Source organism: Lissotriton helveticus, chromosome 2_1 (genome assembly GCF_964261635.1).
Source record: "Lissotriton helveticus chromosome 2_1, aLisHel1.1, whole genome shotgun sequence".
Classification (NCBI taxonomy): domain Eukaryota; kingdom Metazoa; phylum Chordata; class Amphibia; order Caudata; family Salamandridae; genus Lissotriton; species Lissotriton helveticus.
This window is the reverse complement of record NC_136059.1, coordinates 547669291-547694396: the sequence shown is the minus strand read 5'-3', so window position 1 is coordinate 547694396 and position 25106 is coordinate 547669291. Positions and strand designations below refer to the sequence as shown.

The 25106-nt window shown below is 46.5% G+C and overlaps 1 protein-coding gene across 2 annotated transcripts in view; it reads right to left on the bottom strand.

Moving 5' to 3' along the window:
* The window catches only part of AP3B1 (adaptor related protein complex 3 subunit beta 1), a 1831130-nt gene that overhangs the window by 694025 nt on the left and 1111999 nt on the right, over window positions 1-25106 (bottom strand). For both annotated transcript variants that reach the window (XM_078675217.1, XM_078675216.1), the window contains exon 19: window positions 23626-23782. In XM_078675217.1, the coding sequence (XP_078531343.1) occupies window positions 23626-23782 (157 nt within the window). The remainder of the gene's footprint in view (window positions 1-23625; window positions 23783-25106) is intronic.

Here is a 25106-nt window from a genome sequence, read left to right as displayed (position 1 = left end):
CCAGATCTCAGTTAGGCTTAACCCTCCAGTTGGAATAAATACTAGCATCAGTGACAATGGTACACTAGAAATCGTTGATGGCAATTGCCTTGAGGAAAACTGGAAAGCAAATATGGAGATACACAGAGGGAGTACCCAGGGAAAACCTGTGCTATGGTGTTAAGAAAGTGTACCACCACAGCACTCCATACCTAGGTTTTTTTTTTTAAATATCTTTTTATTGGACATTTTTTATTACAACATATAACATATCACAGAACCTATGCTCCGAATACATCATAGTTTTCTACCTCGTCTGCAGTTTCTCTTCTATGGCTAGTCTCTACTATAACTCACAAAGACCTTCCTGTCCTAATCTTGGGAGCTCTCCACCCTATATACAAAAAAGATCTCTGAAACTGTTATACTAACAGGGTGTCATGCAGTGTTTCATTTGTGAAAAGTAAAAAAAACAACAAAAAAACAAGTGCCAAGCCATCATCAGGAGGCCACTACTGCTTGCACCACCCATAGCCCTAACCAGTGTCTCCAATGACAGTACCCTTCAAAAACAAATATGTCCCTACTAAAAAACACAGCTATTGCAAAGCTATGTCAATCCCACACATAGTAATTAGGAATCAGCACCAGAACGAAAATAAAATAAAACAATGGAAAGTTACAAAGTACGCCCGTAAAACACAGAGAATGAGTCAAAACAAACTAGATGATACCATTAGAATTTATTATATTCATTAATACATTCAGGGGTTAAAAAACATAACTATACATATTTAAAAAAAATTGCAATTCACAATCAAATTAGAAAACGAAAGTCGACGCAGCATTTCAGTGAGTGGACAAAGTTCACCTTCTTCAGGACAGTTTTCTACGGCGTAAGGAAATTTCTAGTATTCGGTTCCCTAACAACAACAAATGTGTCTTAAAAACAAGGGATCTCGATGATGTCCCTCACTTTAAAACCTTGAGGCAAGTACCAAAAGGATATAAGTTGTATTCGTAGGACTGGCCTAAGTCAGGGCATAGGTACTGACTAGTTCCCTTAAATGTTGGATCAATATGAATTGTGGTACACTTGGAGGTGAGACCGTTATTTAAGGTTATGGGAAATATGGTTTTGAGAATAATAGATTGTTCTAATTCTTTCTTTTTTTAAATCTTTTTATTTTGTCAAATGAACAATGCAGAGCCATTCATTACAATATATGTCAGTATGTTACCCCCTCCCAGCGCATCCCATCGCTACCCCCTTATATCTTGTCTAATCCTTCTGATGGTTGCACATTTCTCAGAAATATTAAAGTATCCTTCTAAGCACCTTGTAACTTTTGACCCAATTCCACCCCGACCTCCATGATCTTCTTTCCCCCTTTACATTGATAGCTCTCTATATTTTGCCCACTTCCCCCCCACTCTATCCCATTTGCCAGGGCACCCCAGCCCCTGGTAAATTACCTTCTCTGCAGCACAGCACCAATCCAGATCCTGCTCCCATTCCTTTACTGTTGGTATCTGTGGTTTCCCCCATAGTTTGGCTATGTTTCTGTTTGCCACCATATTGGCTAGCATCAAACGCTTGAACTAATTCTTGAGTAGGGCTACTAACACACTACTTTGCATGTAGAGGTAATGGTAACATCACTATTAGCTCAAAGGGTATGCTATATGTGGCATGATGAACTAGGGTCTGTTACAGGGATGCACTAAAGAGAGGGAATGAATGCATGCCTCAAGCTTGGTTTTAGTGATAGGTATTAATACTCCTACTTTGGATGTAAAAAAAAAAATGCGTTCCTATTCAACCACTTGTGATTTAACAATACACCAGCATGAATGCATTTCTTAAGCGTGCATGAATATTGGTGATCGCCTTGAAGAATTAAACTATTTGCATATATTACACAGAAATGTGGGATAAGGTATATGTAATATATTATATAAATTAATTATATAATTGTTAATGTGATCCATATCAATGTTTACAAATATATGGATATTGTAGTGCATAGATACATGCCCTCCAAAAGGGAGAAGAAATATGGCTGTTTTATTTTTTTTAATCAATTGGTCCTGACGAAGGTGGAGCATGAAAAGATTTGATACACCGACACGTGCGTCGACAATTTGCCTGGTTATGGTCTGCTGGCAATAACCAGATAGGAAAACAATTACACTCTCTTATCTTCCTATGTTGGAGTCAATGGTGTCTTTAGGCAGATCCTTGATATGTGTAGGAAGTGTTTGGTTATGATGAGTGGTATGTATTAGAGTAGTGAAATTTGGGGAGCAGGGGGCTTGCTGATATAATGATTACTGAATGCTGGAAAAAAAAAATATATATATATATACACACACATGATAAGATTATGAAAAGTAAACCAGTTTTGTATAACAAATAATGATTAAAAAAATAATAATAATAAAAATAGCTATTTTCATACTATGAGTGTAACATGCTATGGATCATAGAAGGATTCCTTTCATACAATACAAGTTGAGTAAAAGTTTCTTGTTAAAGATTTACTGTGTCGAGGTCAGCTGCGGTCTTTCTTCGCGCACAGCAGCAAGGTCGACCACAGATATGTGATTTCTGCTTGGAACCACGATTCTGGAGAGATTGTGTCAAGGGCTCTAATGCTCCCTAGACAGGGACACCTCCTGCAGGGTTGGCAGGCTGCTTCCCTCTTCCAGAAGGCAGGCTGTCTGGCTTCTAGGTGCTTCGGAACAGTCTTTTCTAAAAAATACAAGATTTCAGGTGATGTGCCCTCACCTCTGGGAAGCAGGTAGATAACCGCTCTGGTTGCACAGTAGTCCTCTCTGTGCACTCTGTAGATCACTCCCTTCCTTGGCCTAATAAAAATTGGAGCTGGAACAACAAGTTGGCCAGTGACTCCACATTTATCCAGTGAATGCAGACAGCAGACGTAGATTCCCTATCTGAACTTTCTGAACTGGTTTAAGGAGGTTCGCCTTTCAAGTGCCCTTTCCAGGCTGCTCTTCAGGCACAGCTTTTGAATTAAGTGATACTCCTTCAGCAGGGTAGTGGAACACTCACAATCACCCAGATATTAGTGCTAGCAGAATGAGGTGCGTGTTTTCTACTTTGCAATCAACAGTCACACCGAACAGTAATTAAGGGAAAAGTGAAAGGCCGACTTCACCAAAAGGGTTCCCTTTCACCTTGAACAGAGACTGCAATCTCACCCTTAATCCCTACTAACCAAATGATAGTGCAACAGGATGACTATTCAGCAGCTCCTCGTAGCAAAAGGCCTAATTGAATTTCTAAAAGAGCCTCATCTCTTCTGCCCCATGCGTTTACATCTTTTTCCTCCAGCTTAAGAAATGGCAACAATACACGTCCACTGCTTGAAGAAACAACCTCACCTCTATCTTGTGCACAGGAACAAGCCAGGCTTCCAAAATTGAACAAACAGGCCTCCATGTATCTGGCTCACTGATACAAACAATGCATGTACCACACATCCACAAACACGTACACCATACACTTGAGATGATCGCTTTTGTATCTGGATTAGTTCATAGAAATGGGAATTTCATGAGTGGGCCTTTAGGTCTGCCCTTCAGTGACACAGATAAAAAGGTCTGGTTGCAACGCTCAAGTTACTTACCTTCGGTAACGATATATCTGTAAGAAACAGAAGTTCGTGTTAGATTCCTTACCTTAGAATATCCCCAGGCATCAGATTGGATCTGGAAATTTTTGCGTAGCAGTACCCCTGACGCGTCGGTAGGCGTTGTTTGCGGCTCCGCATCCGGCGGCGGCGGCGCCGAGATGACGTTGGAGTACTTAGACGCCGCCCTCGCGCGCTGACGTCAGTTCTTATACACAGCTTTTCAGCGAAAGAAACGCAGAGCCATGACAAAAACAAACACTGGTGCCAAGAAACTAGGACCCTCAAAGGGAATACCTTAACCCTAGATATCGGTTCGCAGAACGGAGAGGATGGGTTGGGCGGTGAGGAATCTAACACTAACTACTGTTTCTTACAGATATATCGTTACCAAAGGTAAGTAACTTGTGCATCTGAAAGAAATAGGTTAGTGTTAGATTCCTTACCTTAGAATAGATACCCCAGCAATACCAACCCTGGTGGTGGGTCTGCGAACCAATGATCACACCAGAAAGTCCTGGAGAACAGAATGGCCGAAAAAGCCATCTCTCTGGACTTGGCTGTCCAGGCAGTAGTGTCTAGCGAATGTGTGCAGCGAGGCCCAGGTAGCTGCCTGACAGATGTCCAGCAAGGGGACTCCCCGACCCAAGGCAGTAGAAGCCGCCGTGGCCCGCGTGGAATGGGCACGCAGCCCCACAGGTGGCTCCTTTTTAGCCAGTGAATAACAAGCCTTTATGCACAAAACGACCGATCGAGAAATGGTTCGATTGTGCACCGCCCGTCCCTTCTTAGCGCCCACGTAACCAACAAAGAGCTGGTCGTCCACCCGGAACTGGCGTGGGCGGTCCAGATAGAAAGAGAGCGCACGTTTTGAGTGCAGACGATGGAGCCTCTCTTCCTCTTTCGAGGGATGCGGAGGCGGAAAGAAGGTGGGCAAGGTGATGGACTGCCCGATGTGAAAGGCTGTAACCACCTTGGACAGGAAAGAAGGACGAGTTCTTAAAACATTTTTGTCTGGATGGACAGAAAGAAAAGGAGGCTTAGAAGATAGAGCCTGGAGCTCACTCACTCACTCACTCTCATGGCAGAGGTGATGGCAGGAATGCAGTCTGAAGAGTAAGTAGACAAAGAGGGCAATTGTGAAGTGGCTCGAAGGGAGCGCACATCAAATAAGTCAGAACAAGGTTCAAGTCCCACTGAGGCATCACAAAAGGAACAGGAGGAAACATGTGAGTGATGCCCTTCAAGAATCTATTTACAACAAGGGACTTGAAAAGAGAAGGCTGATCAGGAAGCCTTAAGAAGGCTGAAATGGCAGAGCCCTACTGGGAAAAAGAAAGAAGAAAGAGGAGAACCTCTGAAAGGGGAGCAGAAAGGGGATCCATAGCCTTTGCTGTGCACCATGCCACAAATTTGTTCCACCTGCAGGCGAATACCTATTTTGTGGAGGGACGCCTGGCTGTCAGAATCACATCACAGACTTCAGGAGGCAAGTCAAATGCCCTCAACTGTCGCCGCTCAATCTCAATGCATGGAGGTGAAGACTGGGCAGGTTCGGGTGGAGGACTGTCCCCTGCTGCTGCGACAGAAGGTCCTCCTGAAGAGGCAGACGAATCGGGGGATCGACAGACATGCTGAGTAGCTCTGGATACCAATCTCTCCGTGCCCAGTCCAGAGCCACAAGGATAACCTGGGCCCGGTCACGCCTGATCTTCTTCAGCACTCTGGGCAGAAGCGGTATAGGCGGAAAGGCGTACAATAGACCGCAGCTCCACTCGTGACGAAGAGAGTCTCCGAGCGAGTGCCGACTTGGAAATTCCAACGCGCAGAACTGATGACAATGCGCGTTCTCTTCTGTGGTGAATAGATCTAACCAAGGCTCTCTCCACTGCTGAAAGACACCTTGCGCCACGCCCGAATTCAGACACTATTTGTGATCCATCATGCACCAGCGGCTGAGTTCGTCAGCCAAGGCGTTCAGAGAACCTGCCAGGTGTTGAACCACCAGGGTCACGCCCTGGTGTTCCAGCCATTGCCAGAGGTGCAGAGCCTCCTGACAAAGGGTCCACGACCCCACCCGCCCTGTTTGTTGAAGTACCACATGGCGGTGGTTTTGTCCGTGAACACCTGCACTACACTTCCCCGGACAAAGGGAAGGAATTGAGGTAACGGGTTTTTAGGAACCCGTTTGGTGCCAGGGGATAACACCCGAAGACCTCTGAGTTCTCCCTGTTCCGGACCACAGAAACACGGAGTCTTCTAGTCGAGTCAGAGATCGAGTTTTATTGATAGCTACCAAGTAACAGGTGTCCTAGAAGCACGACAAACACGGGTCATGTGTTCTCAGGAGACTGTTCGTTTTTACAGAACCAGCCTTCTCCTTATATACAGCAATAATAGCTGCAAGCAAGAATTCTTGAGTTTATGATATGGCTATACACATATTTCTACAATAATACGAAAGAGCGAAGTCATGTAGGCAAGCCCGTATTTTAGATGTCCACTGCATGATAGATTACTCAGCCAAGCCCGGAACTCCCATCAGATATCGATGAAACCCCAATAAAGGAAGGCACCTCCTAGTCATAAAACTGGCCATAAACGGGGAACAGGACAGGTGTGTGTTTGTAGAAAGCATGGTTTGTATGTAGTGAATGGTTTGAGGAATGTTATGTATCGATGCTATCGCATTTGGCCACTGGGCGAGGGGCTGCCCAAACAGGTTTGGCTAGAGGCAATGGAGTCAGTTGGGACAGGTCAGGGGGAAGTCAGGGAAGGAGGACGTGTCCTTTTAGATCAGGCTCGACCTTTAATTGACTTATCATGAGGGCAAGACGTAAGATGGATGCCGTTCACAAAATGGAGTCTAAGGGGTAGGGACGGAAACTACGATTTGGGGGTATTGGCGACCCTCGATTATGATGCAAATGCATGGGAATGATGCCCTAATCATTATCGGTTCGCTAACACCAAATTCGTCATGGTACGTTGATATTTTGTGACACGGGTATTGGACCTCGATATCGGGATAATAACAGGGTCCAGATTTTCAGAACCACAGACCCTCCTTTTGCCCTTATGTAAGGCAATAATTCATATTAATCGGAGTCCAAATCTGTATGAAGGAATTCGTGGAGATGCTGCTGTAACATCATTCTGTTGCACAGTTCGTTTCCTGACACAGGCTTCCGTACACATGACGTAGCGCAGAGGCCACATAGTGCAGGAGCGCACTGTATACACAGGCAGAACATAAACAGCAGTGCTAAGATCATCCCAATGAAGATCAGGGTTTTCCATCCCCATGTAGCGATCAGTTCCCAGAACCACCCTAGTAAGGACCAATCTCCTTTTTCCACGTGGAGGGAATCAGATATTTCGTGTAGTTTAGAGATGGCTTGGTATACTGTCGGTGCGTTATCAGGGATGAAAATGCAACAACTGGATTGGATCACTCTACACACACCACCACGATCGGCGAGTATGATATCTAGGGCAACTCGGTTCTGAAGGGTCATAAGTCGATCCGACTGAAGTTCGATGGTCAAATTTCCAAGGGCTCCGGCCGTTGTAGTCACGGCGGATTCAACTATCCTCGATAACTGGCGAATATTCCTGCTGTTTACCATAGGCCCCCAAAATGGCAGAAAACCCTTTGCGAAGTCAGCGAATTCCTGACCCGCGGTGTCGTCTTTACTCACGACACCTCTAGCTGTCCTTGTCCGATGGTAATCTGCTCTGGCCGTGTAAGTGGGAGGCAGCAGAAATGCGATAAAGCATGTACCTGAGAAGTCAGGGGGCAACCACGTGTAAGCTTGGTCATGGCAGACGAAGTACGTGCCTTTGGCTGCTAATAATATAGGGGAAGTTCGGGAAGCGAACACATATGTTTCCGCGCATATACTCTTCCCTAATTGAGCTTTGGGATCCCTGCCGATACCCTGTAAACATAAGTGACCTCGGTTGGGTATTATCCAAACTGGGCGGGATTTCTTTGCTGTCTGGCTCTTACTCAGGTAGACCCCATATTTGGTTACGTTCCAACGAGTGTACGGAGTGAATTCATCTTTGGGAATCGTAATATAGGTGTCGAACTCTCTACTCATATTTCTTATCCCTGCTATTAGTGCCTTGTTACTGGAATCACTTTCAGTAGAACGTGTCGGGTATGGTTCTAGGGCGAATAGGAACATGGTCTGGAAAGCCCACAGAGAACCATAATAACTGAAAGGCAGGATGAAATATGGGATACCCTTATCCGTCGTGTGTGGCATGAGTCCACATATCCAACAGTTCGATGTGTTCATTATGGACTGGTGTTGGTGTAGGAGTTGAATAAATGAGTTATTTACAAATTCGAGTCTTCTGGCAGATTCGTGTTCAGGTAGAGGGTGAAAGTAGTGTGGAGAGATAGTAGGAGGAGGCTGTGGCTGGGTGACATTCGAAAACGTAACTTTAAACACGAATAGAGTATAACCAGTCAAAAACATCGTTATGCTACACAACATTAAAATACATGTTATCAGAAACTTTCTTTTGGCCAGTACAGTGCATAATTGTCTTTCAAAGTTTGGGAGTCTGGTAGGTCTCTTTACCCTAGGAAACTCCATCCTCTAGTTGCTGCCCGCGGCGGTAGATTGATTCTGCCAGGGAGCGCGCTCTGCTCAGTCTGGGGTAACTCCCGTGGACCAACCAGAACCGTGGACCTAAAACTTCCCAGTTGCACTCCCCAGACTTCAACCGCGACCCTAGCAGCAGAACCGGATGGCGGTTCGAAAATCAAAAATGAGCAAGTTTCCTGAGAGCGAGAGAGCTGAAAAATCAAAAATAGTTCCTGGGGGAAGGGAAAATCACATTCGTTTGTGTGTCTTTTTATTAGTCTCTTTGTCTTGACCTTAGATTATACTGTTCTTTCCCAGGTACGGTGTGGTCTTCAAACAATGTCTCAGGTTCGGTAGTGTCCAACTGCATAGACTGTGGCACAAATCCTTGTAAAATATGATCACTCTCCTTTTCGGTACCAGTTTCTTTTAAACGTGCATCGCTGAAAGGGATGAAGCGAGGTATGGATTCTGTCTCGGAGTCGGCAATTCCTTTGTTGACCCACCGGTCGTATGGAAGGGGCAGAGGGACCCGTTTACAATGGGTCCCGTGCACCCAGTTCTTTTTGCCGTCCACCCGAACCGCTGACCTCGTGGAAAGAAGTACCAGGTAAGGTCCGGTCCACCTCAGCTGTCCGTTGTTGGTGCGCTGGAAGTTCCGCACCAAAACTCACGTGCCGGGTGTGATGGAGTGACCTGGATCGTCAGAGGCTGGTGGAGAGGAACTGTGAACCTGTTGGTGTAAAACACGCAATTTAGTTGTCAATTCGCACAAATAGTCAAGCAGTACGGGGTGCTCTATTTCGCTAAGTTTCTTTGGTCTTGGCACGCCCCAGACGTTGGCTGGGCGGCCAAACACTATTTCATGGGGGCTAAGTCCTAATCTGGAATGGACTGTCATTCTCGTTGACAAGAGTGCTAGGGGCAAGGCGTCAGGCCATTTAAGACCTGTACTGGCTTGGATTTTGGCTAATTTGAGCTTTAAAGTGCCGTTGTAGCACTCTACCAATCCAGCTGATTGGGGGTGATTCGCAGAGTGGAATTTTTGCTGTATGCCTAAACATTCACACACTCTCTTCATCACGCGTCCTACGAATTCACTTCCATTATCACTCCAGACAATTCTAGGCATGCCAAACCTCGGGAAGAACTCTTTGACAAGGGCTTTGGCGGTTGACAAGGCAGTGTTGTCTTTAAAGGGGTACGCTTCCACCCACCTGGAGAAAGCGCAAACAACAACGAGCACATACTTCAGATTGTTGCATCTCTCCATGTGAATGAAATCGAGCTGCAAAACCTCGAACGGATACGTTGGAGGCGCAAAATGACCAGGTGGAGTTGGGGTTCCCCTACCGGGATTGTACTTCAAACACACCATACAGTTTCTGACCACATTCTCTGCATATTTCGGGATATTGCTATTTTGCCATACTGGGGCCAATATTTTACAGATTCCTCTCGAACTGATGTGTGCAAATCCGTGAGCCATTGTTACTACTGCAAGTACATAGGCGTTAGGCAATAACCATCGCTGGTGTTCGGACAATTCGACCCAACAACCATTCGTGTCTAATCTACCCTTACTTTCTCTCCATTCATTCACCTCTTTCTCAGTTGCCTCGGCTTGTATAGATTTCACGCTTTCAATGGTGTCCTCACACATTCCTACATCAGTAATCCATTTAGCGGGACCTACAACATACATCCGACTCATTGTGTTCCTTGCAGTCTCTTTCGCAACCTCGTCTGCAAATGCATTCCCGCGGCCAACATCATCCTGAATCTTTTTGTGTGCACTACATTTTATAATGGCAACTTGTAGTGGCAAGGTCAGTGACTGGAGGAGCTCATTAACTAGCTGACCATGTTGTATCTTTGCACCATGTGACGTAAGAAACCCACGTTCACGCCACAATCTCCCAAAACTGTGAGCCACACCAAAGGCGTATTGGCTGTCAGTGTACACATTCACTCGTTTTCCTTTCGCTAACACACATGCTCTGGTAAGCGCAATTAGCTCTGCAGCTTGTGCAGAATTATGGGAATGCGCGCAGTCTCTATAATGGTGTGTAATGTCGTTACGGCATATGCTGCAGTCATATCACCATTCGGCAGCTTGAAACATGAACCATCAACCCATAAAGTATCATTGCATTCAGGAAGGGGAGTGTCCTGTAAGTCTACTCTCCCTTTTCTCTCTTCTTCTGTCCTAAAGCAGCAGTCATGTTTATCAATCTCGTCTGTTCCTGTCGGAATGGGTAATAACGTTGCGGGATTCAGTGTATCGCACCTCTTTATGTGGATGTGACTTGCTAGCAACGTAAGTTCGTAACTGGATAGTCGAGCGCTAGTAAGGTGTTGTGTCTTCGTCCTGTTTAGTAAAATGTCTACTGCATGCGGGACCATAACGATCAGAGTATTATTCATGACTAATCCAGCGGACTGTCGAATGCAGACAGCTGCTGCGGCGGTAGCCCTCAGACAACTTGGTAGGGCTTTAGCCACAGGGTCTAGAGTTGCCGAAAAATACGCGCATGGGCGCTGTCTGTCCCCAAAATGTTGTGTTAAAACTGATAATGCACAACCTTCCTTCTCGTGGACATATAATGTAAAAGGCTTACTGTAGTTGGGGTTTCCCAACACAGGAGCTGAACATAATGCATCACGCAACTTGTGAAAACTCGTCTGGCAATCTTCAGACCAAGGCATAGGACTTGGCATGTCTTTACAGAGTAGTGCCAGCAAGGGTTTAGCTAGTAGTGAGAAATTCGGTATCCATTGTCTACAGTAAGATGTAATGCCCAAGAAGGCTCGAACCTCTCTCTGTGTCCTTGGGGCACTTAGTTCTGCGATTGCCTGTATTCTTTCTGGTGTCAGTCTCCTTCCCTACTTCGACAAGATGTGACCTAAGTAGGTTACTTCTTGTCGGCAAAATTGTAGTTTGGAAAGAGAGACTTTGTGCTTCATGTCACATAAGTGATGCAATAATGATAACGTAGCTTTCTTGCAAATCTCTTCAGTGTCTGCAGCGATCAGTAGATCGTCTACATACTGAATCAGAGTTGAACCATTTGGTAGAACAATCGTGTCTAGTTGTGTTTTCAGGGCCTGACTGAATATTGATGGGCTTTCGCAGTAGCCTTGAGGAGCGCACTTGAAGCGGAAACTTCGTCCTCCTAAATTAGATCCGAAAATATCTCTACTCTCCTCAGTAATCGGGATACTGAAGAAAGCGTTCTTCAGGTCAATCACCGAAAACCAATTTGCTGAAGCTGGAACCATAGTCAATAAAGCAGTAATGTCGGGGACAACTGGAAACTGTGGGATAACTATCTTGTTTACTTCTCTGAGGTCGATCACGAACCTATACACAGGGGGTTGTGAAGGATCAGTACGTTTTAAGACGGGCAAAACTGGACTGTTACAAACATTTCCTGTTGTTTCTTCGATGACGTCTTTATCAATCAGATCATAAACAATCGTCAATAACGCCTTTTCACATTCGCTAGATATTTTGTATTGGGGAATACGTGGCAACCTAACGTTGGCTTTCAACGTTATGACATATGGTGCTATCTCCAAACGACCTACATCATTAGAACCATTTGCCCAGAGTGCATCAGGAAGACACGACAATTCAGTTGCAATATTTTCTTTCGACACATACATTGGAGAAATGACTTTCTTACCGAAAGTAAGTTGTACTCCTAATGGTGAACAGTACAAAGTCGCATATAACCTTTTTAGCAAATCTAATCCTAACAAATTTTCACCACAACCTGTTGTAAGAATGAGGGGTGCCTCTAATTTGCATGGGCCAATAGAAAGAGATACAGGACTGGAGATCGGGTTTCTAACAGGGGCGCCAGAGAAACCTACTGAGACATTCATTTCGCCAGACAAAGGTGCGCCAGGAAGTTTCGAGTGCATGATAGAACTTTTTGTAGCACCAGTATCCAGCAGAAATGGCTCTGACACTCCTGAGGCTATTACCTCGACATAAGGTCCATTCTGATCTACTGGAACTGAAACAACTCCCTCTCTTTGTCCATGGCTGTCCTAGCAATCGTTACCCTCGTATTCATGTTCGGTGTAATAGTCGTCAGCATAGTACTGAGCTGACCCGGTCGACGCATTATTCTGTTGGTCGGAGCTGTTCATCGAATTCTGAGGCGTAAAAGAAGTTGTATTCTGCGTGGAATTTCCACGGCCCCTACCTCTAGGGGCATGTTGAACACCTCTTCCCCTTACACCCGAAGCACCGCTCAAACGTCGCGCAAGGGCCGGACAATTACTTTTAAAGTGACCCTCTTCCTTGCAATATGCACATTGATTCGGGCCATAAGCAATACGCTGGTGGGAAAACTCGTTTCCTTGCGCGTTTCTCGAATACTGATGTTGCGGTTGATAACTGGGCTGACTAGCCGTACGAGGCGGATAAGCTTGCTGGAGAAGAACTTTAGTTTTTAAATCTTTTGTCTTTCTGTCTACTTTATCTAGCTCGTCTTTGCGCCTATTTTCATAGTACTGGGCTGTAGCTAAAATTTGAGCTGACGTAGAGACAGCCAAAGCACTCTCTGAATCTTTCAATTTATTAAATAGTTCAGGGATTAAATTATGTACGAACTTGTCTACAAACAATCTTTGGCCACCCTCGGTAGCCATGTCCTGACCACTATGATCGGTGAAAGTCTCCTCGAATCTTGTGAAAAAGTCAGACACATTCTCATCTTTCTTCTGCTTGCATGCAGATAGCTTGTCCCAGTTTACGCGTACTTCAGGCATTATTGTTTTCATGTATGCAATAATTCTACCGGGAAGTTCAGCTATTAACGGCTCAGGTTTAGAACCACCAATTTGTCTAGCATCTATAGCGGCAATGTTCGCCCATGAGTCACCTAGTTCTTGGGCATGGTTCGTATGGCGTATTTTGCTCCATAGAGGATGTGGAACAACGTTCCCGAACAACATGTCTATGTCCGCTAAATTCATTATACATGAGCTTGCAGTTTGCGATAACTCCTTATAATACCCAGTCGGGTTTTTACGAGGATCAGGCAATGTCTGCTTGAGCGCCAAGACTTCGGATTGTTTCCAGGGGACATGTACCCATACACGCTGGAAATGAGGCAGAATTGGCGGTACTACATTTGCATCGCCTTCCCTCCAAACCGGAGGAACGTCTCTCATGGGGTACTGTCTCGCTCTTTTCCTATCTGATACGTCGTCTTCGTACAATGATCAAGAGACGTTTCCTTTACTCCTATAAGAGAGTAATAACTCTATCGCTTTCTCAACATCTCTGCCTGTAATCATACCTTCATAGAACTTAAAGCGTGTACGCCATAGTTCGTTCATTGTGTATGTGGGATCATTTGTCTCCAAATCTTCGCCCAGATATACACACATTTCTTCGAATACATATCTCTGAGTGGGTGCATTCCATTGACGGAAAACTTCCATAACAGACTGAACATCATATCTAACAGTATCCGTAATCCATTTACGGGCTAGTTCATTTAGCACTTTTCTTTCCTCGTAATCAGGCAGTTGACTACGTAACTGTCTATTTTCGGTTTTAGGGGTCGTCTTAGGCGACCCGAAGAAAGGTGAAAGCAGACCAGTGACGGTACCTGTCACTCTTTGTCTAATAGAAGGAGAAGCTTGCGGAGGAGCAAGTGCATCGGAAAAAACAGGCTGAGGCAAAGAAGAAGTAGAGGCAATAGTAGAGGAAGTTGAAGTAGTAGCAGACGTGGTATCATAGACAATAGCTGGAGCTGTAGGCAAAGTCGTAGAAGTAGATGGGGTAGGTAGTAAAGATGGCGGCCCTTGAGAAGGCTGCGCCGGAGTAGTAGGAACCAGCTGAACAGTAGCTGGCGTGTGTGCAAAAGCTGTGTTTCGTGCGCCGGGGCGTGGTATAGAAAAACGCTTTGCCGTTGTAGTAGCGTCTAACGCATACGGTGGAGGTGAGCTTAATAAGTGGGACATTAATTGATCTTTCTCGGATCTTTCCTCTTGACCTTGTCCTTTATTTGGTAACATCGGGTAGCATTTATCTACTGCTAGTTTCTTGCTCCTAAGTATTTGTTCGCTTTCTTGCTCTTCCTCGTTATCCCTGTATGCAACGGCAGCTTGTACCATCGACATACCTCTTTTATTCTTTTTCGCTAACTTTATTTCTTTCTGTTTGGCTTCTTTGCGCCATAAGCGAAAAGAGTCAAACATCGCCGGCCGGGCTTTTCTCTTAAATAATTTGACCTTTAGGTTATCTAATATTTCTGAGTCGAAACTACCATATTGGGGCCATTTTAAAACACCATCCTTGCGGGTGTATTTTATCCACACTTCATTATACGTGATAGGACCTACGCCGTGCTTCACATAGAGCTCATATGTTGGAGTTCCAATCGGAGGAACCGGACAGGAATCCTCTAATCAGGAGTCCTTACTATAACCAAGACAAAACAAGTTTCCAAGTCTGCTAAAACCAGGCATCTTTGCACACTAGTCTAGCTTCAAACTTCAAAGGATTATCTGTAACGATATTTCTCGTGAATACACAAGTCCTTTGGCTTTGGGGCTTGCAAGTACCAAATCAAGGCGTATCTCAAGGATACCAAAAACTAAGGACAAACTAAGGACTGGGAGACGCTCCGCTTATACTTAACTGAAGTATTTGAAGATCGGTGACGTCGCTAGAAGACTCGTCTATCGTTTCGCTCTACCAAGGATCACTGGGTCCAAAACAAGGCGATAGTCAGGGCAGCAGTCCTTCGTAGCCGTCGGGACGCGGGGAACCTCGCAGCAAAGACCTTCGGAACCACGTCGACATACAGGGGTCGCTGAAGCGGCTGGCCGTCCTCCGGAATTTTCACACGAAGCTCCTCACGAACATCTGGCTTGGACCGTCGCCGCTTGATACCGCCCCGAGTTGGGCGCCAACTGAGGTAACGGGTTTTTAGGAACCCGTTTGGTGCCAGGGGATAACACCCGAAGACCTCTGAGTTCTCCCTGTTCCGGACCACAGAAACACGGAGTCTTCTAGTCGAGTCAGAGATCGAGTTTTATTGATAGCTACCAAGTAACAGGTGTCCTAGAAGCACGACAAACACGGGTCATGTGTTCTCAGGAGACTGTTCGTTTTTACAGAACCAGCCTTCTCCTTATATACAGAAATAATAGCTGCAAGCAAGAATTCTTGAGTTTATGATATGGCTATACACATATTTCTACAATAATACGAAAGAGCGAAGTCATGTAGGCAAGCCCGTATTTTAGATGTCCAATGCATGATAGATTACTCAGCCAAGCCCGGAACTCCCATCAGATATCGATGAAACCCCAATAAAGGAAGGCACCTCCTAGTCATAAAACTGGCCATAAACGGGGAACAGGACAGGTGTGTGTTTGTAGAAAGCATGGTTTGTATGTAGTGAATGGTTTGAGGAATGTTATGTATCGATGCTATCGCATTTGGCCACTGGGCGAGGGGCTGCCCAAACAGGTTTGGCTAGAGGCAATGGAGTCAGTTGGGACAGGTCAGGGGGAAGTCAGGGAAGGAGGACGTGTCCTTTTAGATCAGGCTCGACCTTTAATTGACTTATCATGAGGGCAAGACGTAAGATGGATGCCGTTCACAAAATGGAGTCTAAGGGGTAGGGACGGAAACTACGATTTGGGGGTATTGGCGACCCTCGATTATGATGCAAATGCATGGGAATGATGCCCTAATCATTATCGGTTCGCTAACACCAAATTCGTCATGGTACGTTGATATTTTGTGACACGGGTATTGGACCTCGATATCGGGATAATAACAGGGTCCAGATTTTCAGAACCACAGAATGCCTTCAGTGCAAGCCGGATTGCCCGCAGCTCCAGAAGGTTGATATGGAGACGGGACTCCGCCGGAGACCAGAGGCCTCTGATCTCCGCCTCCCAATGTGGCCCCCCCAGCCCAGGAGAGACGCATCAGTCGCTACTACGTGCTCCGGTTGGTGTAGGGAGAGGGATCTGCCGCTGACCCAATCGCGGTACGTGAGCCACCACTGCAACGGTCTCGCAGCGCCCTCTGAGATTAGGACGTGGTCGGACAGGTTGCCATGATGCTGGGCCCACTGAAACTTCAGGTCCCACTGCAGAGCCCGCATCCGCCACCTGGCGTGATGCACCAGAAGGATGCAGGAGGCCATCAGCCCCAGAAGCCGCAGCGTCAACCTGACCGAGACTCGGGATAAAGGCTGAAAGATCGGAATCAGAGCCTGAATACCCTGAACCCGCTGCTAGGGAGGATAAACCCGAAACTGTGCCGAGTCCAGAACCGCTCCGATGAAGAGGAGCTTCTGAGAGGGACACAGGTGTGACTTCAGCACATTGAAGGAGAACCCCAGCAGGTGCAGGAGGTCGGCCGTAGTCTGGAGGTGGCTGACGACTGTCTGGGGCGAGCCCGCCTTTAACAACCAGTCGTCAAGATAGGGGAAGACTGACACCCCTAATCTGCGCAGATGAGCCGCGACCACCGCCATCACTTTCGTGAACACCCGAGGGGCGCTGGTAAGGCCGAAGGGGAGCACAGTAAACTGAAAGTGCTCGCAGCCTACCGTGAACCGCAGGTAAAGCCGGTGGGCCGGCAGGACGGGGATGTGAAAATATGCGTCCTGCAAGTCCAACGCTACCATCTAGTCTTCTGAGTCTAGGGCAGCTAATACCTGAGCCAAAGTCAGCACCTTGAACTTCTCCTTCCGGAGGTAGCCGTTGATGTTCCGCATGTCCAAGATATGGCGTAGGCCCCCTTTGCCCTTCTTGGGAACCAGAAAGTAGTGGGAGTAACAACCACACCCTACTTCTGGCCCAGGAACGCACTCTATGGCCCCCTTGGCCAAGAGGGCCGTAACTTCCGCTTGAAGAAGTTGCAAGTGATCCCCCGACACGCAGTGGTAGTGCGGTGGCATGGCTGGAGGGTTCGCCACGAAGCGGAGGGAGTAGCCCCTTCGGACGATTTGCAGCACCCACCTGTCTGAAGTGATAGCGCCAGTGGAGGAGGTGATGGCGAACCCTGCCCCCCACTGGCGTCGAATGGGCCTGAAAGCTCAGACTAGGAAGTCTGGATGCTGCGGGGGTGGATGTGGACTGGCATCGCCGCTGTCCCCTGGCACCGCCACAGCGGTTACCACATCCGCCGCCGTGCTGGATGTTAGTCTGTGGCCCATGGCTGGCAGGACGTGAGGGGGTGCCCCTTCCTTGGCCACGAAAGGCAGAAGTTTGCTGGCGCTGGACCGACAGGCCCAAGCACTTGGCCGTAGCCCTGGAGTCCTTGAAACGCTCAAGCGCACTGTCTGCCTTGTTGCCAAAGAGGCGACGGCCATCAAACGGCATGCCCATGAGGGAATTCTGGACATCAGCCAAAAAGTTGGCGACCTCAGCCAGGCGTGGCGGCGAACCACCACCGTCGTGGAAATCGCCCTGCCCAGCGAGTCTGTGGTATCCAGCCCACATCGGATAGAGTACCGTGCTGCATCCCGCCCTTCCGCAAGGGCTTGAGCAAGTTTGATCTGGGCCTTCTCCGGGCAAGCTGGCAGCACGTCCGCAACCGTGTCCCACAGAGAGTGGGTATTACGGCCCAAAAGGCAAGCGGTGTTGACCGACCGCTACCCCAAACTAAGTGAGGAGAACAGCTTCTTACCAAACTGCTCATACCGTTTGGATTCCCGATCAGGTGGAGCAGTGGGGATTGCGGTCTGGGAGTTAGAGGCCTGGATAACAAGGCTCTCGGGTGGGGTGGGTGGACAGGAAGCTACGGTCGCCTGGGGCCGGGCGGTGGCGCCTGGCCACGTTCCGATCTACAGGCAGACCTGTAGAGGACCTGGACCAAGTGCCCAACAGAACGTTAGAAAGGGCCTCATTAAACGGCAGTAGAGGCTCCGAAGAGCTTGCCTGCGGTTTAAGGACCTCGGTGAGGAGGTTAGCCAACACGGCCGCGACGGGGAGCTCAAGACCCAAGGCCTTGGCCGCCCTCGTCAGCACCACGCTGTAAGCAGCCCCCTCCTCCGTGGCCACGGTAGGAGGGGAGACAAAGCCAGAGTCGGGAGAAGTGTCCAAACCACTGGCCTCCCCTGGATCCACTGCCCAGTCCTGATACAACTGGCCCTCTTGGACCAGAGAGTCCTCAGACCCCTCCCAATCCTCTTCGCCTCCCATCCCCTGATAGTCAGGTGCAAAGGATGGGGCTGGATCATAGAAGAATAGCTCTTCTCTCGACGTTGAATCCAGACCGAAGTAGGGACCAGGGACGACGTCGTCTGGGGAGGGCGTCGGAGCGACACCCTGGGGGTCGGCGCCGGCGGAGGGGTCGTAAGTTCGACCAGTGGCGACCCGGATCCGGTGGGGCCCTGTGGCGTCGGGACCGAAGTCGCCGACGGCGCCGGGGCCGAAGCACCCGACGGCGTCGGGGCCGAAGCCCCCGGTCTGCTTGGGCTCCCAGCCAGTGTAGTGTAGTTCCCATATTCCCAATAGGCTCTGCGCATTGGAATAATATAACCAGTAGTGTAGACGTGGGACTGAGGTCGACTAGGTCTCTTCTGACTATATTAGACTTAATTAGTTTTGCCAGCTAGCTCAGAGGTCACTAGAAACGTTCTCAAATAAACAGGGAGGAGTTTAACTTCCCTGGATAGACAAGAAGGGATTAGCTTCTGACAACCATATAACATGACAACTTTGCTCCCTCAGAATAAGAGTGTATCTCTAGAGTCATGTGAAAACAATAGACAACTATTTTACTCAGTCAATCGTGCATACTTAGTTTCACCAGAGTGCAGAGAAATAGAGAGACTGGCGTTTTCAATAAAAGGTGCTATTTATTGAGCAGTCTTCTTTCTCATGCAAGAGAAATGAATTGCCACAATTGCAATACTTAATGTAAAGTAAAGTGCGTACTGTAAAAGGAGTATTATGAAATAATACTGTAAAAGCATTGATATGGTTTCTTAGCCATTTGATACTTTAAAATGGATAAAATATATACATACATAAAAACATTGACTAAAGTACTCAACTGGTGCTTCTAATCTACGCCTACCCCGGTGTACCTGACCTAAGCCTAATACGTGGGAAGGAGTAAGTAAGTAGCAGTTTAAGTTAAGTTGGTTGTTGCCAAGGAATCTGAATCAAGAATTCTCTTAAGGGTTTAGTCAGCTCCGTACCTTGGTAATAGAATGTAGGAGGTCTGGTATCTCTCTCTCTCAGGACTCAATATCCCAGCAACCCGCAAGGGCGGCTGGAAACACCGGAGCTGGATTTTCTCGGCTGGAGAAAAAGACAGCGTCTTTCTCAGTGCGTCAATAGGGAGGGGCGGTGTCCGTGGGCTCTCGCATCAGCTGGGCTCTCGGGCAAGTAGATAGCCGCTCTGCTCCAAACCACTGTGTGTTTGCTTACGGCAACGTTGGTATATTTATACCTGAAAGGTGCCGGGTTTGACATAAGGTTGGACATAAGACGTCAATAAAAGATGTCACTAAGAACTGGCCATTCTTTCAGTGCTCGCAGGAGTTCTAGGACAAATCAAAACAAAAGCATGGGGAATTCCCAGGTTGCTGGAGGTTTGGTTTGTTTAGGGAACGCGTTGTACTTTCTAGGAGTCTAGGGGCGTAGCCTTGCCGTATTTGGACTGCATGGGCTATTACTAAATATGGATATGATTCTTATGCCTTTATAAGGATATTATTTATTATAACCGTATAACCATATAAGGGAATAAATCGGGAATATCGAATTAGGGTCCTAGATAGAAACACAACACCAGGGCCGCAGTGGGACCCGACGGAGGAAAGAGCGACCTCATGGCCATGAGGAAGGCATCGATCTCCACCGGCGTCGCGTTCAGCCCAGGGACCAGTGGGTATGGAGCTGGCAGCGGAGCCTGCGGCTCCGGCGGAGCCGCGTGGGCGGTGTCGCCCGAACCCCCGGCCACATCGCGGGGGGAGTCGGAAGAGCAATGTTGTCTCTTCAACTTCTTGTGCCTCTTACCTGAGGACTTGGAGCCCAACGAATGGTGTTGACTCGCCGAGCAGCGATGACTGTGGCCCCGCGACCGTTCCTTCAACCTCCTCCTCGACCTTGACCGTGAATGGCGCGGGCCGACTGCCGGGGCTCGAGGTGCTTACGGGACAGCTCCCGCCTAGCCTTTGACGTCAAGGCCCGGCAGTCGGGGCACGACTTGTCATCATGGTCGGCCCCAAGGCAATACAGGCACCGGCGATAGGGGTCGGTAACCGTCATCAGTCGGTTGCAATCGGCACAGGGCTTGAATCCGGGCATCCCTACCGGCACCAATAGTCTTACGACTCGAAACAGGATCAAAAAGATCGAAAAAGTTAGTCAAAAAGTGACTAAGGAGTACTGCTTTTTCCAGATCTGCGCTTGCTGGCGCGGAAAAAAGAAGAACTGACGTCAGCGCGAGGGTGGCGTCTAAGTACTCCGACGATGTCATCCCGGCGCCAACGACGCCGACGACTAACGCGGAGCCGCAGAAGACACCTACCGACGCACAGGGGTACTGCTACGCAAAACTTTCCGGATCCCGTCTGACGCCTGGGGATACACTAAGGTAAGGAATCTCACACTAACCTGTTTCTTTCAGATTATGTGTTTACAATAGACAGTATTGTATCAATTCTAAGGTTAAAAGGATCAGTAGGCTGGTGCGATTTTTCCTCCTCCACCAATACCTGAATGGTGCGCAACACAGTATTCATAATGTGCTGAGGGAGGTTATGACATTTTTTGTTCCATTCAACTATTGTTCCATTCCAATCAAATTCTTTATTTGATTAAATTAAATTCTTCCATTACTTAATTCATTACAACCTCATGAAATTATATATACAGCCAACACGTGTTTCGAGTCTTCTCCTCTTTATCAAGACCAAGGTGTTCCAATCTAAAGTTTGATTTTTCAATCTATTACAAAGTCCACATATTAAAAGTCCACCTATTTTGGGGTATCAGGAGTAAAGAAGCACACTTCTTTCTCCAAAAATCAATGTGTGATAACCCTCTCTAGGTCACAGGACAGGCCCAGGACCTCATTCATGTCAAAGAAAAGCTGAGGCTTCTATACACACACTACATTTGTGCTAGGCTGGGGCCAAAGTCAAACCAGAATACTAGATATTCAGTCACTCTCTCAGGGCAGAGAGGAACACAACTGAACGCCTTGCAGGCAACCTTCTCTGCTCAAAAATGTCTTATGTTTAAGGCAGTGGTCTTTCAATGTACACCTCGACGGTGTCTGAGTTGGAAAGATCTCAGGACTTGGAGCAGAATCGGGCTCCAAAACTCGGTACGCTATCTGCCTTGTTTCTTGTGCTCGGTGACTTACAGCTTTCCCTTGCACTGCCGGATGCCTACAGCGCATAACAGGAGCATTTTTTTGCAGCACTGATTCATGCTGGAACTCAAACGTCACAAACAGGCACTGTGCAGGTCTGTGACCGACATCAGTTTCCTGCAGTCATTCTATGGGTTGAAAACAGTTGCATTTGGGGGAGACATTTCCCTAGAATACTGACAAACAAAAAAAAAAGAATTGCGGATCAGTGAAACATCAACAAACATGTGGGAACAAAGCTCTGGACTGCGTTGAAGGGTGAATAAAGAAACAAACTGATCATCAGCACACACGGGTGGTGGACCTGTATAGCTTTGTGCTGTCACCTCCGAAGGGGGTGCAATGCCACCTCAGAGTCTGATGGCACCATATGTCTACGCAAGAGCAATTGCTAAAAAGTTCCAGATCCAGTCTAGTGCCTGGGGGAATTTGAAAGGTGAGGAATCGGAGGATGGAAGTATCCATAAGAAATATTTTGCTGGTGTTGAGGAAGAAGGGTAATAATCATTACTGGTGAAAATGGGGATACAAAACACTAATTCTCAAAATAAAATCATATTAGGACCTAAGTGTATTGCAATGGGGCGGCTTGGGTGGAAAACCAGTGACTATTTGTTTTTCTTCTTTATGTTTTCATTCATGTGTATTTATGATTAGACTGACGAGTGACAGTACGTTCAAAAACATTTTATGCTGGCAAGTCAGACCACATTTTATTTCAGTTTTTTTTTTAAACATTAAACTGATTGACTATGAACCTAAAAATTACGAGTCAATAATAAATACGTACTCAAGGCACATAGTCAACCATGTAAGATTACTTCAAACAATAAAAATGAATTATTGGATGTTATTTGCATGCCTAACTCAAAGTTGCTTTCTTGCAGTCTTCGATACATTTCAAATCTTAATGTGCGACATGGATTTCAAGGTAGGTTTTTTTATATCATGCATCACTCAGTTTTGACAGATAATTATTGTTTACCTTACTGCTTAGATTTTCAGATGTTACTCTAATGAAAAGAATTTACTGGTAACTAGCTTTTTAACTTTGCAATGATGAAAAGCCTGTATTAATTTAACCTACAGATTTCATTTGTTCTGAACAGGAAAAACAATATAAATCACTTTTAAAATCATTAAATCCTGACTTAAATTAATAAAGTCCTAATTAGGGCATTATGCTGTGTTTGTTATGGAAGTGGCAGGGCGAGCTGCTTTAATTACTGTCTGTAATAAAAGGAGCAGAGTGTGGAGTGCACCCCAATCAGCGCTGTCAGCCACGACTAAGCCGCGCCGCAAGCTCATCAAGACCGCTGGCAGCAGCGGGCTGCAGTGGAGAGGGCCATGGTGTCTGCAGAGGCCACTTGCTGACAGCACTGGAGGAAAGGCATTTAAGGCAATTCAAGGTATTAGCCCCAATTACTCACACTTTTAATGATGCTTTAATACACGGTAACGGTGTTGATAATGGCAATATAACACTTACATTTCTTCTGACCGTCTCTCTTCACAGCCTCTGCTTCCAATAGTTGGATCATAATCTTTTTAACATAACATTATTTAGAAGAAAAATTCAATTGTCTACGATACATAATGGAAGAGTTGAAGAATTTAATTTTATCCCTCAGCGGAACTGCTGGAAAAGGTAATTAAGAGTTACGTATTACCCAGTATTTCATACTTGACTGCTTATTGAACCTCTGAAGGTGACAGTACATTTCAATGTAATGTGGATTGCCATACTCATGGAAATTTATAAAAGCAGTAACTGATAGCGCTATAAAAACTGAACGCTCCTTTAAAAGTTCTAAAACAACCACAATAGTGCAGCATTCAAAATGGTTTCTTCACGATTTTTCTAAACAAAGGGCATTTTCTTGATCGTTTTTTTACTACCTTTGGACCAGAAAAAAAGGAATTTCAAAACATTCAAGTTGTTTGCACTAAAGAAAGGCGCAGAAGAAACTACTCGTTGAAAGGACACTTTAAAATCGTTTACCTTTCCTCGTTGGTTTTTGATTTTTTCTTGGCTGCTCTTTTTTTCTGTTCTGTTGCACTGTCACTTTCTTCTTCATCTGAACTGGAATTACTCTCCGCACTGCTGCTTTCTTTCTTTTCATCGCTCTCTTCATCACTTTCGCTGCCAGTCTCACTCTCTGAAACAGAAAGCCACTTTCATTTGATCTGTGCATAGAGCATTTGATGAAAACGCACAGCAAACAGAAATTGAGCACATGCAAAATACTGGTTAATACAACGGTATTAAACACCCAGCGCAAGTGAAAGGCTCATTCAGGTACATAGGCATTACGTATTTGAGCTCTCAGGTGGAACATGTAACAAATGAACAAATGAGTTATTTTTGGTAACTGTTTCTTTCGTAATGGATACGCCAACGTCTGGGGACTTGGGGGCAAAAGGCGCTGGTTTAGGAGCGTTTTAGTTGCTGCCTTACGGAGGCTGAGGTTGTAAGCTGGCACATCATTTCATTGAGAGTGAGACTTTCTAGCTAATTTTCTTTAGCATTATTTGGTGTTTTTTTGGTGAAATGTTAAACTTCCTTACATATGTTTTAAATCAAGTTCTTGGTCATGTGAAATTTCCCCTTAACTACATAGTAAAAAGGGGTATTTACAGCTGAATCCTGGCTCGATGAGCAGCCTAGGTTGGCTTCTAGTCTGCGGGAGGACTCTACATTCTTCCAATTGAAGTGGTATCACTGTGCTGGCTCTAAATGTCACATTCAGCACCTGAAGAAGTAGCACTGATGGGAATGAATACTGTAGGGGTAAAGAAAACGCAAGGAGATGATGGACTGAGCGCTGTAAGGTTTGGACATTCACCCCCAGTCACAGATCTGGGTTGAAACCATCATCGTTCTTTAGCTCACTTCGCCACCCCAGTTCAGACCCAGCCATATGCAAATCGGTCTTGATTCTGTTCCTCAGGTGAACAGTGCAGCCCGAACTGCCAAGCCAGGTATTTTCCATGAAGCATTCTGCCTGTTTAGTGCATTTAACTGACGGGGTCCAATCAATCAATCAGGATTTGGAAAGCGCGGCTGCTTCACCGGAAAGGGTCTCGAGGCGCTATTGGATGATGCTACTAGTTCTATTGGAACATCCAAGCTTTAAGGTCCTTCCTAGATTCCTGGGGCGATGGTGAGGCTCTGAGGTGCAGGGGGAGGTCGTTCCAGGTCATGGCCTCCAAATGGGAAAATGAGAAGCCCCCACTGTTGGTCCGGTGGATGCGACCGATGGCAGATAGGTAGAGCGATCTGGATCTGAGTTTCCTGGCGGGCTGGTGAAAGGTCATGAGTTGGTTGAGGTAAGCAGGTCTTCATTGTGTAATGCCTTGAATGCGTGGGTGAGTAGTTTCCTGGCATCTCTTCATGACTGATAGCTAGTGGAGTTTCCTGAGCTGAGAGGTTATGTGTGTCTGTCTGGGATAGTCGAGGATGAGTCTAGCCGCTGTGTTCTA